General features: G+C 60.3%; 1 protein-coding gene across 8 annotated transcripts; it reads left to right on the top strand.

Moving 5' to 3' along the window:
* Window positions 1-775: 775 nt before the first annotated feature.
* Window positions 776-15,540, top strand: RTKN (rhotekin; the record flags this gene model as incomplete). Of its 8 annotated transcripts, none has more annotated exons than XM_081333098.1 (13): window positions 881-1,099; window positions 8,924-9,123; window positions 9,681-9,742; window positions 10,690-10,743; window positions 11,566-11,683; window positions 11,989-12,210; window positions 12,292-12,386; window positions 12,562-12,668; window positions 12,850-12,975; window positions 13,566-13,731; window positions 14,004-14,108; window positions 14,351-14,459; window positions 14,759-14,989. In XM_081333098.1, exons 1-13 carry the CDS (start codon window positions 989-991, stop codon window positions 14,763-14,765), a joined length of 1,482 nt encoding a protein of 493 aa, XP_081189224.1. In that variant the 5' UTR covers window positions 881-988. The 8 variants fall into 8 exon arrangements, with proteins under 8 accessions (XP_081189218.1, XP_081189224.1, XP_081189219.1 ...); XM_081333095.1 differs by lacking the exon at window positions 14,351-14,459 and adding an exon at window positions 6,314-6,578 and having other exon boundaries at window positions 928-1,099; window positions 14,759-15,540; XM_081333096.1 differs by lacking the exons at window positions 881-1,099; window positions 14,351-14,459 and adding exons at window positions 5,641-5,836; window positions 6,314-6,578 and having other exon boundaries at window positions 14,759-15,540.
* Window positions 15,541-15,575: the final 35 nt, after the last annotated feature.

Raw genomic sequence — 15,575 nt, forward strand, 5'->3', positions numbered from 1 at the left:
TTTTTAAGAGTCACAGTTGCCACTCTTAAGCCATTATTGCTAGCAGGACCTTTGTAAGAACCCTGATCCTTTGTTGCATATTAATTCTGTGGCAGCCAAGTTGGCATTTTAAAAACTCTGGAAGACCTTCAGAAATAAGGCAGGATCCACAGCCTGCCATCCGTGCCCTCTGTGTGTGGGGTGATGGCTCAAGCGCTTGGGGCAGTCAGCCAGCCGGCCCCTCCCTCAAGGCCAAAGAAACCAGCTGCATCTCCTCTCCCCAGCCTGGCCTTGCAAGGAAGGTCAAAAGACGGGGCCCAGAGCAGGCCAGCCTCTGCCTGCCATTTGTCAGCTGTCCGCGAGGACTTTGGAGTCTTCCAGCAGGGCCTCTGCCTAGTCTCTCTCTCTCTCTCTCTCTCTCTCTCTCTCTCTCTCTCTCTCTCACACACACACACACACCACCACCAGCACCAGCTGCAAGTCGTTTCTGGGCAGGCGGCCCGATCCTTCTCTTGCAGGCACCGCGTTTCCCCCCCTCCCCCCACACAAACACTTTGGGAGGGCCTGAAGGGGCACCGAGCGGCGATCCCCGGGCAGGGAGGGGCGGCCGCTGTGCGCCCAACACGAGTGACCTGCCTGTCCTTTCCTTGCTCGAGCCAAGCGGTGAAGCAGAAATTTCCAACCGGCCGCCGGCAGCGGCCGAGCCTTCCTCCGCGGACAGCCCCGCTCCGGGGCAGAAGCGCAGGGAGTGGGGCGCGCTTGGCCGGCCCGGCCTGCCGCTCAGTTCCCGCGGCCCGGGCGCGCAGGTGGGCGGCGCCGCCTCCTGGGGTGCGGCGGGCAGGACCCGCGACCCCGCCCAGGTGGGCCGGCGGGCGCATCCGAGACGGTCCGGGGAGGCGGGCGAGGAGCCGCCCCCGAAGCACAGTTCTTGCTGCGGCTGGGGAGGCCGGGACGACCGCCGACGGTTCCTGCCGCTCCGCTCGGCGCCAGCAGCGCCCGCGGCCGGACCATGTTCCAGCGGCAGCACCGCAGCCGGGTGACGGTGGCGCGCGGCTCCGCGCTGGAGATGGAAATCCGGCGGGGCCGCTTCCGCCTCAGCCTCCTGGGCGAGCCCGAGCAGGTAGGGCGGCGGCGGGGAAGGATTTGGCCGGCCTGGCCGGGAGGCGCGGCGGCGCGTAAGCCGTGCGCGGAAGCTGCGCGATGGGAAGCCCGGAGCTGTTTGCCCGGGGCGGCAGCGGCAGGGCCGGGGAGGAGCCGGCAGAGGCTGCCCGCCAGGACCCACCTGTGGGGCTCCAGGGGGCCGGCCGGGAAGCGAGGTGGGCTCCGGTCGCTCCCACCTCCCCCTTTTGGAAAGGGAGCCGCGCTCCCCCCCCCCCCGAGTGTGGTGGCTTTGCCGAGCCTTTTTAAACCAGCGTCGTCAGCTGAGCGCCGCGCAGACCCGCCTGTCAGAGTGGGGGTCTCTGGGTGGAATCTGAGGCCCCTTGCAGCCCAGGCCTCCGAGGGGTCCAGCCGGCTTCTGTCCTGGGGCAGGGACTTTGGGTGGAGGGCAGAAACTTGTCGTGTGTATACCGTAGTGGGCAGACCCCAACAACGACTCTCAGCTTTCCACCTATACTGGGGGTACCTGGAAGGAAGGTGACCAGGTCTTGTGTGGTGACCACCACCACCACCACATCTGGAAAGATGTCCAGAGCCCTGACCCAACTTGCCTCGGCCCCCCCAGGGGAGGAGGACCAGAGGGACTATTGGCAGAGGGCCAAGGAGCCGTAGCCAGAGGGGGTTGCAGAAGGAATGGCTGCCTTTCCAGTTCTGGGGTTGGGGGGCAGGAACAAGTACAGTTCACACTCGTCCGGGTGGCTGCTGAGGTTCCTAGGCCTTTGGGGCTTGCTGACCAGCAACAGGGAAAGTCACGAGGTGGCTTTGTGGGTCCCACTGGCCTGGCTGGCCCCCTTGGTTTTCCTTGTGCCGTTTTTTTCTCCCTTGGTTGGCAGAGTGCTGCCGGAACAGTTTCCCCAGACTTGAAGGCCCAAAGAAGCAGATTACATTGTGGTAAAACCCTGAGATTTATTTGTAGTCGTGTTCAATTTTCTTGTACTTTTTCTCACCTGTTGCCATCAAAGGCTAAAGCAGTTCCCTTTGGAAGCCTCTGCTGGACACGTCTAGTAGCAGGTTGTTCACCTCTGACTGTAAGAAAACATATACACAAGCTTTCCTGATCAAGACTCCAGTCTTCTATAGAGTTAGTAAAAATTTGGATGCCAGGCCAAACACCTTTCTCACCTGCCTGAATGATGGTTTCCTCCAGATCAGGGGGCAGGCGATGAGACCTTCAGTGGCCAACGTGGCACCGTCTATTTTGCGGGATTAATGTAACCCAGGATGGGAGCAGAGCGACTGGGAAATTAACTGAGGGTTTGCTGGGAGTATCCAAAATGTTTAGCCACGGCTCAACTGCTGCCTTCGGCTCCTGGCTACACAGATCGAGAAGGACATGCCGAGCCCAGTGTGAGGCCCTGGGCCACAGTGCAGCTCTTTGCAGCTGTTGGTCTCCTGGTTTGTCCCACTGGGCTTGTTGCCCTTGGGCAGAACGTCACCATGGAGGCAGGCTGGAGGGCTGCAGAATGATCCCGGGCAAGCCTAGCCGCCTCTGGCAGTACCTATGAGGCTTGGATAAAATGGGGCAGCGTCTGGATGTTGTAGGAGCCAACTACGTCCACTTCTTGAGGCCCAAGGTTGGTCAGGCAGGTTCTTTGTAGATTAACAGCTAAGGAAGCCAGCAAGCCCAGTTGGGATCAGTTGGTAGAATGCAGACAGCATATCTTGGCTTGCAAAGTAGTCTGTAGACTAGAGGACTTAGCTTGCCTCTGACAGGTCAGCGTGCTTGGGATAAAACTGGATTATGCACATGCTGGAGCCCTGCTGGTTCACGACCTACCTGAGGACGGCATTGTCCCTCCTGTAGCAGGAAATTATGCATGAGGTGCCCCAGCTGCAACTAAGACTAATAACCTGCTCTGCATCTTTTCTGACTTCCTACAAAAGATACTGTGGGAGCCTCAGTGGCCCAGTGCCACTTTGGGCACGGAGGCCCAGATCTGTGGCTGATCTCATGACAACTGGTGTGTGGAAGACTGGAGTTGGGTCAACAGCAAACGGCATGAATTAAGTGATGAAAGGAAGGCGAGTCCTTTGGTTGTGTCGCTAGAACTGAGAGAAAGAGGATCAGGGCAAGAGATCTGAAGCGGGGGAGGGGGGGCAGGGGTTGCCTGATCATGGTGAGTGGAGTTGAAGGGAAGGGCTAAAAAGTGAGAATGAGTAAAATCATTGTTACAGCTATGTGTGAACATAAGAATCTGTATGTTGGTGAGACTTGCATTTAAGGAAACTGCTGGGAGGAGTTGGGGAGAAATTTCATGAAAAATATGTAGATTGTACAAGGTAACCTAAGTGGATGGATATGGAGGGAAATGAGAAAGAAAAGCCAATGGGCCCTGGGAGGTCTAAAATGAATAAAAATAGGGAGTTCCTGCTTAGAAAATTCCTTGTTTAAGCCAACCTCTGTGTGTACATATGGCGAAGGGTTCAACAGAAACAAAAAAACTCTACTCGATTCATTTATGCTGGAGATCTCCCTGCATACTGAAAAATGGAAATTGAAAGTGCACACACACACACACACACACACACACACACACACCCCTAGATAGTAAATTATGTTGCAGAGCAAAACAGGAGGGAGAGGATTTGTGCTAATAGAAGGGGTGGAGAGAAGGCTTGGTGGAACAAAGTGAGAGGCTAAGAAAAATTCACAAAAGAAAATAATTTCTGCACGCTTTGAGGATCAGAGAAAAATATAGAATAATCCATACAGAGAGTTACAGATAATTGCCAGAAAATGAGATCAGAAGAGCAAGGAACCCTTAAAAGAGTGGAGAGAATGCAGAGCAGTTTTGTTGAACAGAAGGGGCAGTTTTGGAAATGGGCGAAGCAGCCAAATGAGAAATTTTCAGCAGGGAAAATGGGATTAAAAATAAATGAAGCGATCCGGGATGAAACCGAAGTGAGGGAATTCTCAAAGAAGCCCAGATGAGTCGTGCAGGGGAAAGATGATGGCTGTGGGTGGAGTGGAAATGGCAAATGCTGAATGTATATTAAAAAAAACAACAAACAGGAAGTCATAAATGCTCTGAAAAAGAGCGAGAGTGCAGGTAACTGGCGAATGTTAAAATATGGATAGGGTTTCCTTGGGGGGGGGGGCTGTTTGCTCTTCACGGGGAAAGGGAGCAAACAATGCGCAGGAATACAACAAGGATCCTGCCAGGCTCCAGAAGGGCTTGAGGGGGAAGATGCACGGTCCAGCCCAAACCTCTTCTAGCAGGCAATAATGGGGTTGGAAGGGACCCTGCAGAGGGCATGGGTGGGGGGACAGGGAGCTGGATCCACGGGAGTCTCCGCAGGTCCTGGGGGAAAGTGGGGCAACCGGCCCTGTGGCGCGAAGCCCTCAAGAAGTGCTGCCTCTTCCCTTGTGGGTTGCAAGCCCAGCAGAGAGCAGAGAGCCACTGCGGGGGGCGGGGAGAAATAAATGGGCAGTTTTCTCACTCTGGATCCGGAGCCCCTTAAGGAAAAGCCACGAGGGGACAAAACTGCTCAGATCTGAGCTGCCTCCCATTCAGCAGGGCCAGAGGAAGGCGCTGGGGCACCAGCCTCCCCCCCCCCCCCGTGAAAAAAGCAGATTCCAGGCTGTGTGGCTTTAGGAAAGAAACTGAGGGCAAAACCATGCAGGCCCATTGCACGGATCCTCCCATATGTATTGGGAGGGGCGGGGGGATGCTCTCTGAAGCAGAATTCATAGCCATAGAGGTGGGAAAACACAAGCCGTGCCACCAAAAGGAAATGGGGGGGGGACACCTTCTGACCTCCGGGACTCTCTAGAGCAGGGGTCCTCAACCTTGGCCACTTTAAGACTTGTGGATTCTTGCTGGCTGAGGAATTCTGGGAATTGAAGTCCACAAGTCTTAAAGTGGCCAAGGTTGAGGACCCCTGCTCTAGATGTTGGGGGGAGGGAATGATCAAGGCAACTACATGACCCACCTTTACCTCCCCTTCTTCAAACTGTGGGGCTGGCCCAGGCCTCCTTCAAGGCAATTGGAACAGGCAGAGGGAAGGCCCCAGGACGGGGTGGTGGGTTGCTGGCCCATTAACTCAGATCGTATTAGTTAAATTAACTGAAGACTGACCTCCAAGGACCACGTTGGGGGGCTCAGGGGTACCTCCAGCTGTGGAATCCATGCTCCGATCTCTCCCCCCCCCCAACATCTGCTCAGCCCTAGGAGAAGGGAAAAGCCTTGGCTGGGCCTGCAGGGTGGTCTCGTCAAGAGAAAACCAGCCCCCCCAATCCTCTCATTCTCCTGTCCAGGGCACATTTTTCCACACCGCCTCACAGAGGACGGCACCCAGGAAGAGCCGCCTGGAGAGGCGGTTGGTGCCAGAGGAGGTGGCACAGGAGCGCCCTGGCATCTCTGGGGGACGGGGGGGGGGCAGTCAGCTTCTCCTCTTGGCCCATTGGGGGACATTGGCTGCCCTCTGGTGGCTGAGGGCCGGCACTGCCTCCATGGCTTCTGGCTGGGGCTTGGACCTCAGCGAACAGAGAAGCTTCTGGGCTGGAGCTGCGATGGTGCCTGGCTGGGGCCGGTGGGCAGAGCGGGCTGGTCCTCTCCCCTGCCGAGAGTGCTGGGGGCCTGGGGCAAGGGGCTGCCCACCCGCCTGCTTCCTTCCATCGCAGGGTGGGCAGGCAGGAGGGACGTGTCTCCAGGGGAGGCGAGGCTGCTGGAGCCGCCAGCTTGGAGGGGCGGCCCTTGTAAGATGAGCTGGAACAGGAAGGCTGGCGGGGGGGGGGGGGGGGGAGTGGAAGCCAGGCAGATTTCCTGTGCATGGAGCGCCTGCGACCCAGGAGGGAAGGGCAGGGGGACCTGGGCAAGGAGGTAAGGGCTGGGAAGGGCCAAGGGGGCAGAGAGAGGAGGAGAGTCCCCAGGCCGGGCAGCAGGGGGCAACAGCATCCGCCTACCCAGGGCACCCCAAAGTCCCTCCATCCAAATGCCCTTCTGGGGATCCATGCCTGGGCAGTGGGAGCCCCCCTCGGAGGCCCTTGCCTGGCAGAGGGTGGTGGCGCTGCAGAGCCTGGAGGCAGATAGGGAGGGCTGTGCCCTGCCTGGCAGCCGGGTGCAGCCTCTGGGCCCCCCAGCCCTGCCCTTTCAGGCACAGTGGCTGCTTGTTCTCAGGGTGGGCGTTGGAGCTGCTGGGCTGGCACGAAAGAAAAGGCCTATTCTTTCCACAGCTGGCCCAGGGGAGCGGCATCTGCTGACAGAGAGGCCGGAGCACTGAGCCCGCTGCCCCCCCCCCCGCCTTGCCTCAAAAGCAGCCTGAGAGCGTGCTGCGGTCAAGCTCCATGGGAAGCCCATTTTGGGGGTACTTGCTCTGAAGCCACACCCCCAGGTGGGCCCCGGGGGCCAAACGGGGGGGCTGGGGTGATGCAGGACAAGCTGCACATCCTGGAGGACCTGAACATGCTCTACATCCGGCAGATCGCCCTCAGCCTGGAGGTACTGTGTCTGAGGCAGCCGGGCTGCTCTGCTGCCGGACGTTGTTGCTTTCAGAGGGCGGGGGATGTTCGTGAGTGTGGGTCAGCAGGTGTGTGTGTGTAGCTGTGTGTATCTCCGTTTGTGTGGTCACCCATTTCAGCAGTGGGGCTCTGGGGCAGGGGCTGTGTCTTGGCTGAGAAGGGCCGGAGAGGAGCCCCCCTGCGGATGCTCCCGTTCCTCGGCAGGGGCTGCTAACCGGGTGGCCTCTCGGTCGAACTTGAGCGCAGGGCTCTGCAGGTGCGTCCCTCGGTTTGGGTGGCAACTGTATGGCTGCCTTCCTGGTGACCCCCACTCAAGTGCAGCAGTGCTGCTCTCATCCCGCAGCATCTTGGTGACCTCCCACTGGGGCCCTTTTCCTTCGCTGTTCGGCTGCTCCTTCCACACGGGACGTTGCGAGTCCTTGAGAGGCAGAGAGAGGCTCTGAGGGGCTCCCTGGGCTGCCATGCGCTTTGCCTCCCTTGGTGACCTGGCTGCATCTTGTGAGCTCTACCTGTTGGCTCTCCTACTCCTCCTGTTAACCTGTCAGTGGCCATGCAGGCTTGGTGGGCCCTGCCCGGGTACTCTTGCGGTGTGCCCTTCGGGGGCTGGAGCCCTGGAACTCGGCGTGTTTCTGCTCAGCTGCCCAAGGGGGGGGGAGGTTTGGCTTCCTCTCCTGGATCTTGGAATGGGGCAATGCTGGTCAGATAACACCTTGCCTGGGACCCTAAAAAGGGCACCAAGTGGTTCCACAGAATTTTGGGTGGATGGCCCCATTGTGGCTGCAGATGCATGGATATTTGTTGCTTGCAGCTGCCCAGTCTTAGACACCCCCCCCAGCTCCTTGGATGGCCAAGCCAGGGAAGGACCCCAGAGCCCGGGGTGACTGCTGTCTCTCAAGACAGCCAGGTAGACCACTGTCTGATGGGGGGGCAGGGGGGACCTTCAACTTGGACCTCTGTCTTCCTGAGACTGGCAAAGCTAGAAGCTGACAAGGCTCCCCCCCCCCCGCTTTGCTTTCTCTTTGCCCCGAGAAGGGGCTGAGGGCCCTGGCAGGAGAGGGGGGGATCTGGTTTGGGGGCAAATGAAAACAGATACGCTGAGGGGAAATGGAGAGGGTGCCCTGCTGGGGTCCCCCTCCAAGAGGGGTGCAGCAAGTGCATGGGAGCAGAAACGGCTCTGAGACTCGCTCTTGCGCCTTGGCACTGAATGGCCGTGGTGACCCCTCCCCATTTGCCTTAGCCTCACGCACAGCGGTCCTCCCCGTCCGTCAGCCGCCCCTCTCCGCATGGGGGTCCCCCTCTCTGCTCCGGAAAAGGCAGGCCCGTGGCAAGGGCGCTGGGCTTTGGCCGGGGGTCCCTCCGCAACTCTCTCCTCCTCGCGGGGCCTTTCGGCCCCCGCAGATTCCAGCTGGCCTATTTTTAGGCAGCGATGATGTCACAGCTCCCCCCGCAGACCCTGCCCAGGCGCCCCCTCCCCTCCGGCGCAGCTGCCGCCAGCGGGAGGACCTCGCCGCAGCGGAGCGAACGGGGCGGAGGCGGCCCCGGGCTATGAGCCGGCGGCATGGAGAACGGGAAGCCGACCAGGGTGAGCTCGGAGCTGGGGGAGGAGGAGGAGGCTGCCGGAACAGCCAGCGCTGGGTTGGGGGCGGCCGAGCGCATTCCGAGGAGGGGGAGGGCGACCTCCCTAGGTCCCAATTAAGGCACTGATGGGTGGAGACGGGTGGGGGGGGGAGGAGAGAGGGTGACAAGCCATCCTGCTCTCCTCCCCCCCCCATCCCATCCCAGCAGCCCGTCTGGGTTGGCCTCTGGGCCACGGGAGCATCCGGAAAAGAGCTGAGCCCCTCCTCTCCCCCTCCCCGCGCAGCACTGCAGGCCCCAGTGGGCGGTGAGCCTCTCTGGGCTGCAGCTGCTGCAGAAGCTATAATGAGATTGCGAGGGGGGGGGGCTCGCTGGCAGTCCTTGCTGGGGGGACAGTCTGAAGGCCTTCTTGCCCAGCTCCTACCCAGGGCCAGATGGGGGAGGGTCCGCTGTGAGCTTCTCCCTCATTTTAGAGCAGTGACCATCCTGATGTTTGGGGGGGGCATGGGGTCCCTGCTCCCCCTGCAGTGAAATGCCTCCTTTCAGAGCAAAGCTGTGTTTCCATGAATGGGAGGAAAAGAAGAGCGGGGGGGGGGGCGATGCCCTCCAGATGTGGAGCAACTGTTACGGTTCTGGGGCGGGTGGGCTCCTGCAAGTGGATCAGTGAGGAGGCTCCCCCCGCCTGCCTCCTCCAGAGCCCCCCCTTGCCCCCGAGCTCTTACCCCCCTCATCCCTCCCCTCCCTCCCCAGGGCACAGACCTCCAGAAGAAGATTGACCACGAGGTCCGCATGCGGGATGGCGCCTGCAAGCTGCTGGCGGCCTGTACTCAGCGGCCGCAGGCGTTGGAGGTGACCAAGAGCCTGCTGGTCTGCAACAGCCGCATCCTGGCCTACATGGCGGAGCTGCAGCGTATGAAAGAGGCGCAGGTGATGCAGCACATGGCTCGGCGGTGAGTTGGCCTCTGCGGGGGAGGGGAGGAGCCGGCTGTAAGCCTTGCGGGATGGGTGTGCAAAGAGACGCATGCAGAGGGCCCGCAAGGTCTGGCTCGGAAGCAGAGATTCGGGCATCCTGGAGCCCCCCCTCCCGCCAGTTCCTCTTGCCACGGACGCCTGCTCGGGCTCCCTCTGCCTCGGGCCCCTTTCCCTCCCCTTCCCCACTCCTTCCATGGGGACTGGGACCCTGTGGAGGGTCTTTGGGGCTGCCTCACTCTGGGAACGAACAGCAGGAGCTTCCACCGCACCACCAGCCTGCTCTGAGCCCTCTGGCCCTCCTTGGCTTTCATTCAGGGGAAAACTTGTTAGGGACCCCCTGTTCACGTTAGCCCCCCCCCTTCCCCCGCAGCAAAGCTGCTTCACTCGGTTCATGCTTGATTTTCTCAGTTGCTAATAAGAAATATTGTTTTTCTGGTGACTGCCAGAGTCATACATTCTGTGCTTGTATGGGGGCATTTTAGTAATTGTAATTGTTTTAATAATACTTGGTTACTCTCTCTCTCTTTCAACTTAGTCCTTCCGAGGCTGGACCCACAGACAGTCGCTTACCATGCCGGGGCCGAATCTGTGTCTCGGGTAAGGAGGGGCTGGGTGTGGACTGCGGGGGGGATTGCGGGGGGGGGGGTGCTCTAGGAGGAATATGGAAGCTCCGGGTTGATATGCCCATTAGAAATAGATTTACAGTGATGCCAAGGAAGTGCATTTGTTCTTAGGTAGCTCTAGACCAGGGGTAGGCAACCTTGGCACTTTTATGACTGGTGGACTTCAACTCCCAGAATTCCTGAGCCAGCATGTCTCAGCTTGGAAACCTCTCCCTTTCCCCTCAGCGTGGCTGGCTCAGGAATTCTGGGAGTTGAGGTCCACCAGTCATAAAAGAGCCAAGGTTGCCTACCCCTGGCCTAGGCCGCTTTATGACTCGTGGACTTCAACTCCCAGAATTCCTGAGCCAGCCACGCTGAGGGGAAAGGGAGAGGTTCCAAGCTGAGCCAGGCTGGCTCAGGAATTCTGGGTGTTGAAGTCCACCAGTTACAAAAGAGCCAAGGTTGCCTACCCCTGCCTTAGACCTTTGGGGCCAGGGTAGGGGGCAGATGAGGCTTCCCCAAGCCCAAAGGTCAGCCTGTGCACAGCCAGGACTAGCGCGGGGCAGCAACCCTGCATCCCCTGTTTTGAAGAGGGCCCCGACCTCCTGGGGATCCCTGGCAGCTAACCACGACCCTACCGGCTTCTGCTCAGGAGGGATCCACTTCCCGACTTGCTCCCAGGACAGTGCAGAGATCACTTGGAGGGTGCTGAGCTCAGCCCATCCTCAGCCATCCAGCAGGAGGGGACCAGGAGAGAAGCCTTTCCCCCAGACGGAGGTCTCTGCGTGAGAGGGCCCTGTGCGCCACTCAGTTCCCTCCACCTTGCTCTAACGAACGGGGGGGCCAAGATTTGTGATCATAAAGGAGCCAACCATCGGTGGTCTTGCTGCTGCGTATGGACGTACAGATTGTGGTCTGTCAGTCTCTTTCCTTTTTTCCCAGATCTGCGGATCCCCCTGATGTGGAAGGACACGGAATATTTCAAGAACAAGGGGGGTAGGTTCCCTGGCTGGTGCTCCCCACATTGTCGGTCTCCCCCTCCCTTCCGTTTGTTTCTCACGTACAGACTTCACTCCAGGGCATTATGGATCTGCAAGCTTAGAACTAGCTTGTGTACCGGAGACCCTTTGGCGAAAGTCAGGATGCCCGAATTTGGCCAATGCTTGTAATGCCGCAGATGCACGACTGGCCTACTCTCCCCACTCTCTTTAGTGTCCTTTGCGCCTCATTTTAAATAAAAAATGGTGCATAGAAATGATCCTGGCCCTTCCCCACCAGGGTCCCTTCAGATGTTCAGAAGCCTGGGACGGCCTCTTCCTGGCTGGATTTTGGGCAGAGAGCCCGGGTTTGTGCAAGTTACTGTGTTACTTTGGCCACCTGGGGGTTGGTGCTGTTAATTCTGCTTTTGCTGCTTTGGCTTTTCATGCATTCTTGCTTCTCTCTTGATTGCTACTCGGTCAGTTTGGAGTGGAGCTGAGGAGGAACGGGGTGGGGTGGGTACAGCATGGGAAAAAGAAATGACGCCGGCCAATTAAGACAGGCCAACCTCAGGCAAAGAGCGATGCCAAGCTCTGTCCCGGGACTTGGGGTCAAAACAGCGCCTCCTCCCTTGGCTGAGCCCAGGGATCTGCGGGTGCCGGCCAGTCCCTCGCCCTTCGGAAGAGGCTTCTCTGCAACTTCCAGTGCCTGGGGATCCACCATGGAAGAAGCTGATCAAGCGTGTCTGTCTGTGGGTGTGGGTGGGTGACCCACAATGGCCTTGGAGCTGTGGGGATTGTAGCGTGGGCCCTAAATGCCCGGCTTTGCCCCTTTCCCCAGACCTCCATCGCTGCGCGGTGTTCTGCCTGCTGCAGATTGGCACGGAAATCTACGACACAGAGATGGTGCTGGCAGACCGGACGCTGGCCGACCTCTGCTTTGAGAACGCCGTGCTCTTGTGAGCCTCGCCGGACACCTGGCAATCCGGCCCCCACCTCAGGCAGGGAGGGGAGGAGGGGGCCCCATCTCACTCATTGCATCTCGAGTGGAATTGGGCTTTTGGGGGCCTGGTAGGAATGGTGGTTGGTGCCCCAGGGAGGGGTCAGGAGGAAACCTCGAGGCCTGCAGAAGGTGGGTGCCCGCAGGCCGGGCCTGAGCCCAGAGGCTGGCCCTGGGACCCTGCCTTGGCGCTCCTGGCCGGGCAGCCGGGATGCTGGTGGTGCTCAGAGCCGGCCTGGGGGGGCTTCTCCTCTCTCTCCCCAGCACTGAGGCCGGTCCAGACTTTGAGCTGAAAATTGAGCTCTACAGCGCCGCCCTGGAGGGGGACTCTGCCCTGGGTGCCACCCCCAAAAAGTTGGCCAGCCGCCTGAGCAGCTCCCTGGAGCGTTCCTCGGGGAAGCAGATGCGGGCGGCCCTGGATGGGAGTGGCCCGGGCAGCAACGGGGGGTGCAGTCCACTGATGCTGCCCCCGGCTGCCAGCACGACGTGAGTACCCTTCCCACCTACCTGGGGGGGCCAGCAATCCCCACCCACTGCCTCACCATCAGGGTGCCCCTTCTTTTACAGGGGGCCCAAATATCAACTGCTGGCCTGTGCCCACCTTGGCCTGGCGCATGTCCAGGACGCCTTTCGCACCCATGACCTCCTTGTCACTGGCAACGGTAGGCACAGAAAATGGCTGTGGGCATCCCTCACGCCTGTGGTCGGGGCCCTCCCAGAGCGGCTGGGGATTTTTTTGGGGGGGGCTGGCGAGTTCTTCATGTGCTTGAGCCAGGGGCCAGGGACATTTTACTGAGCCCCCAATTTTGCCCTGGCTGACACCCCCTTCTCTGCCAGAGGAGAGCTCCTTCTGGCTGCCCCTGTATGGCAGCCTCTGCTGCCGCCTGGTGGCCCAGCCCAGCTGCATGGTGGAGCAGGTGATGGCGGGCTTCCTGAAAGTGCAGGTAAGGGCTTACCTGTGGCAGGAGGGAGGCAGGCCTGGCTGTTGGGAGCCAGGGACTGCAGCGCCCCGTCTGACACCCGAGCCGACTGGGTGCCGAGGTGGGTGCCTCCTGCAGCCGGGGAGGGGCTTTAGGCTCCAGGGACGGAGGAGGGGGCCGAGGCACTCGCCACCTGTCTGTGCAGCAGGGGGAGCAGCTGGACTGGCCGAGGCTCTTCTGCGTCTTGCGTGGCACCAACCTTCTCTGCTACCGGCGCCCTCAGGATGCCGAGGGCCAGGAAGAGGCTGCCTTCACCATCGCCATCAACAAGGTACCCCTGGGGCACTGGGACTCCGTGGCTCACAGGCAGGCCCAGGACCACCTCCTTGCCAGCTGCTCTGGGCTCCGTTGCCTCCTTGGCAGACGGCCGCTCGTGGGCACGTGGGTACACATGCAACAAAGCACACGGGCCAAAAGGCAGCCCTGGCTCTTTGCTGTCCACTGTCTGTGTGAGTCAGCTGAGCAGATCTTCCCAGATTGCCCCCCTCGCCCGCTCCCATGACACCTCTTAGCGGGTGGGCTGGGACCCTCCCTTGCCAGGTTTCAGATAATAAGATAACCTGCTCTCAGAAGTGTACACATGCATAACGCATACAAATGTGCTATATACATATGTATGTATATGTATGTACAGTGGAAAAAGTCCTCGCTCTTAAGCTGAGGCTTTCTCAAAGTCTCAAACCTTTCTGCGCTTCCCTTCATGACTTCGTGACGGGTAGAAAGGAAGGCTCCGTTTCCCATTGCTTGGGGAAGTTGGGGGGGGGAGACTCTTTGGGCCCCCTCCTGCCTCTGTCACGGTCCAAGGCACCCGGCATCCGGCCCCACAGCCACGGTGAGCTCTGGGCCTCTTTCCCTGGGCAGGAGACGCGCATCCGGGCCAGCGAGAAGAGCCCCAGGGGCCCCGTCCGCTGCATGTCGGTCACCAACCACTACGGAGGCGAGGAAGTGACCCACATGCTGCAGGCCGAGTCTCCCGCAGAGGCCCAGCGCTGGATGGAGGTCTTCTGGCAGCACTTCTATGACTTGAGTGAGTGGAGGAGAGGCAGCAGCAGGGGAGCCTTGGGGCCCAGCGGCGGTAAAAAGAACGGGCCTCCCTGGACGTGGCCCTGACTCATTTGCTGGAGGCAGCCGTCTGAAGACGCAAGGGGGCTGGGTGTCTGGGGTGGGCACAACCTTCGCTTCCCCACTGCAACCAAGAACCCCGGGGGCCCTCCAAGACCAGCCTTCCTTTGGTGCCACGGGACTCCCCAAGCCAGGCGACCCTGGGGAGCCCCCCCTTTACGCCTCTGTGCCCCCCAGGCCAGTGGAAGCACTGTTGCGATGAAGTGATGACGGTGGAGGTGCCGACTCCGCGCCGCCCTCAACTGCTGCTGCCCAAGCAGGGATCCCTGTACCACGAGATGGGTGAGGATGATGGGGCTGGCATCCTTGAGGCAGAAGGGTGGGCTGTGAGGGTCCGCCAAGTCACACATGCCTCCCGAATCTGGAGGGGACGGTCTCTGTCCTTTCTGCCCCCTTTCCAGCTCCACGTCTCTCGAGTCTCTCTTCCCCCCCTCCCCCGATCCAGTGTCTGTGCCTGTAACTCTCTGCTCTCCTACTGCTCTCCTCTCTCTGCATGTCCCTCCTGTCTGTCTGTCCTTCCCCAGCTTTCCCTGGCGCTGGGGGGCCGCCCTCCAACTGCGAGGGGCTTCTGTTGCAGGACAACGCTGTCTCTGCAGAGATTCGGGCACTTCTGTCCAACTATTACAGTGACAGGTGAAGTAACTGCACCCAGTGGAGGGGCCCCGGCAGGGCTGCGCTGAGCAGCCCCCAGCCGCAGGGCAGAGGGCGGCTATGCCGTGGAAACCTCGGGGAGGGAGGGGGGGAGTAGGTAGGAGGAGTGGATGTGTAGCTAAATGCCCTCCGGACGCTCCAACTGACCGGAAGGCTGTTTTCCGAGCGCTTTTGTGCTGAACGGCAGCTCTCCCGGGGTGTGGGTGTGTCTCTCTCTCCAGGTACTGGAAGAGAGCTCTGCCCGGGGCGCCTCTAACGGAGCCCCTTCCCCTTTCCTGCAGCTATTGAGCCAGCCAATGACATCGAGGCAGTGACCGAGATCCTGGCCCAGCGGGTGTCCGACCTGGGCGAGCCCGTGTGGCTCTCTCTCTTCGAGGGCTCCTCATCCGGCATCACTTCCAACAGCAGCCAGGCATGCTCCAGCACTGGCCCGTGCCCCCTGCAGCCCCCCTGGGGCCGTCCTCGCACTTTCTCGCTGGACGCCAAGCTCAGCAGGCTGAAGGGGCGTGCCGGACGCCCACCGCCTTCCCCTTTGCCCAAGGCCCCCGGCCCTTCCTGCTCCAGCTCGGGGTCCTCCAGCAGCTGCAGCTCATCTCCGGACTCGGAGCGGACCCTGCAGACCCCCACCCGGCCCTGGTTTGACCCTCGCTTATGGCTGCAGTCCCAGGTCTGAGCTGCCGAGAGCTGAAGGTTTGCATTGTGCAGTTCCTTTGTGTCGCAGAGACAAACTGGCCTAGGCACACGTCCCATCACTGCCCCCAGTGAGGGGCCGACCTGGCTAGAGAAGCAGCTGGCCACGGAGGGTGGGGCAAGCCCTCCTGGCCAGACCCTCCGTTGTCAGAAGAAAAGCACCTTGCTTTCCCTTGTAAGAAACTGGAATACTTGCTGATGAAACAGGCCGGGGGGGGGGCAGTGTGTCCCCATTTGCCTTCAGCCGGGGCCTCTTCCTGCCCCCCCCAGCTGCAGGGATTTGCCTGGAGGAAGAAGCGAGGTGGGCAGCCCTTCCCCCCAAACTGGCCTGTGTGGAGGCCAGCGACCTCCCTGTGAATATGCATTAAAGAGCATTGAGTTGCCCTCTGTGTGCAGGCTGGGTCTGTG

This window comes from Vipera berus, assembly GCF_964194415.1.
Source record: "Vipera berus genome assembly, chromosome: 7".
NCBI lineage: Eukaryota > Metazoa > Chordata > Lepidosauria > Squamata > Viperidae > Vipera > Vipera berus.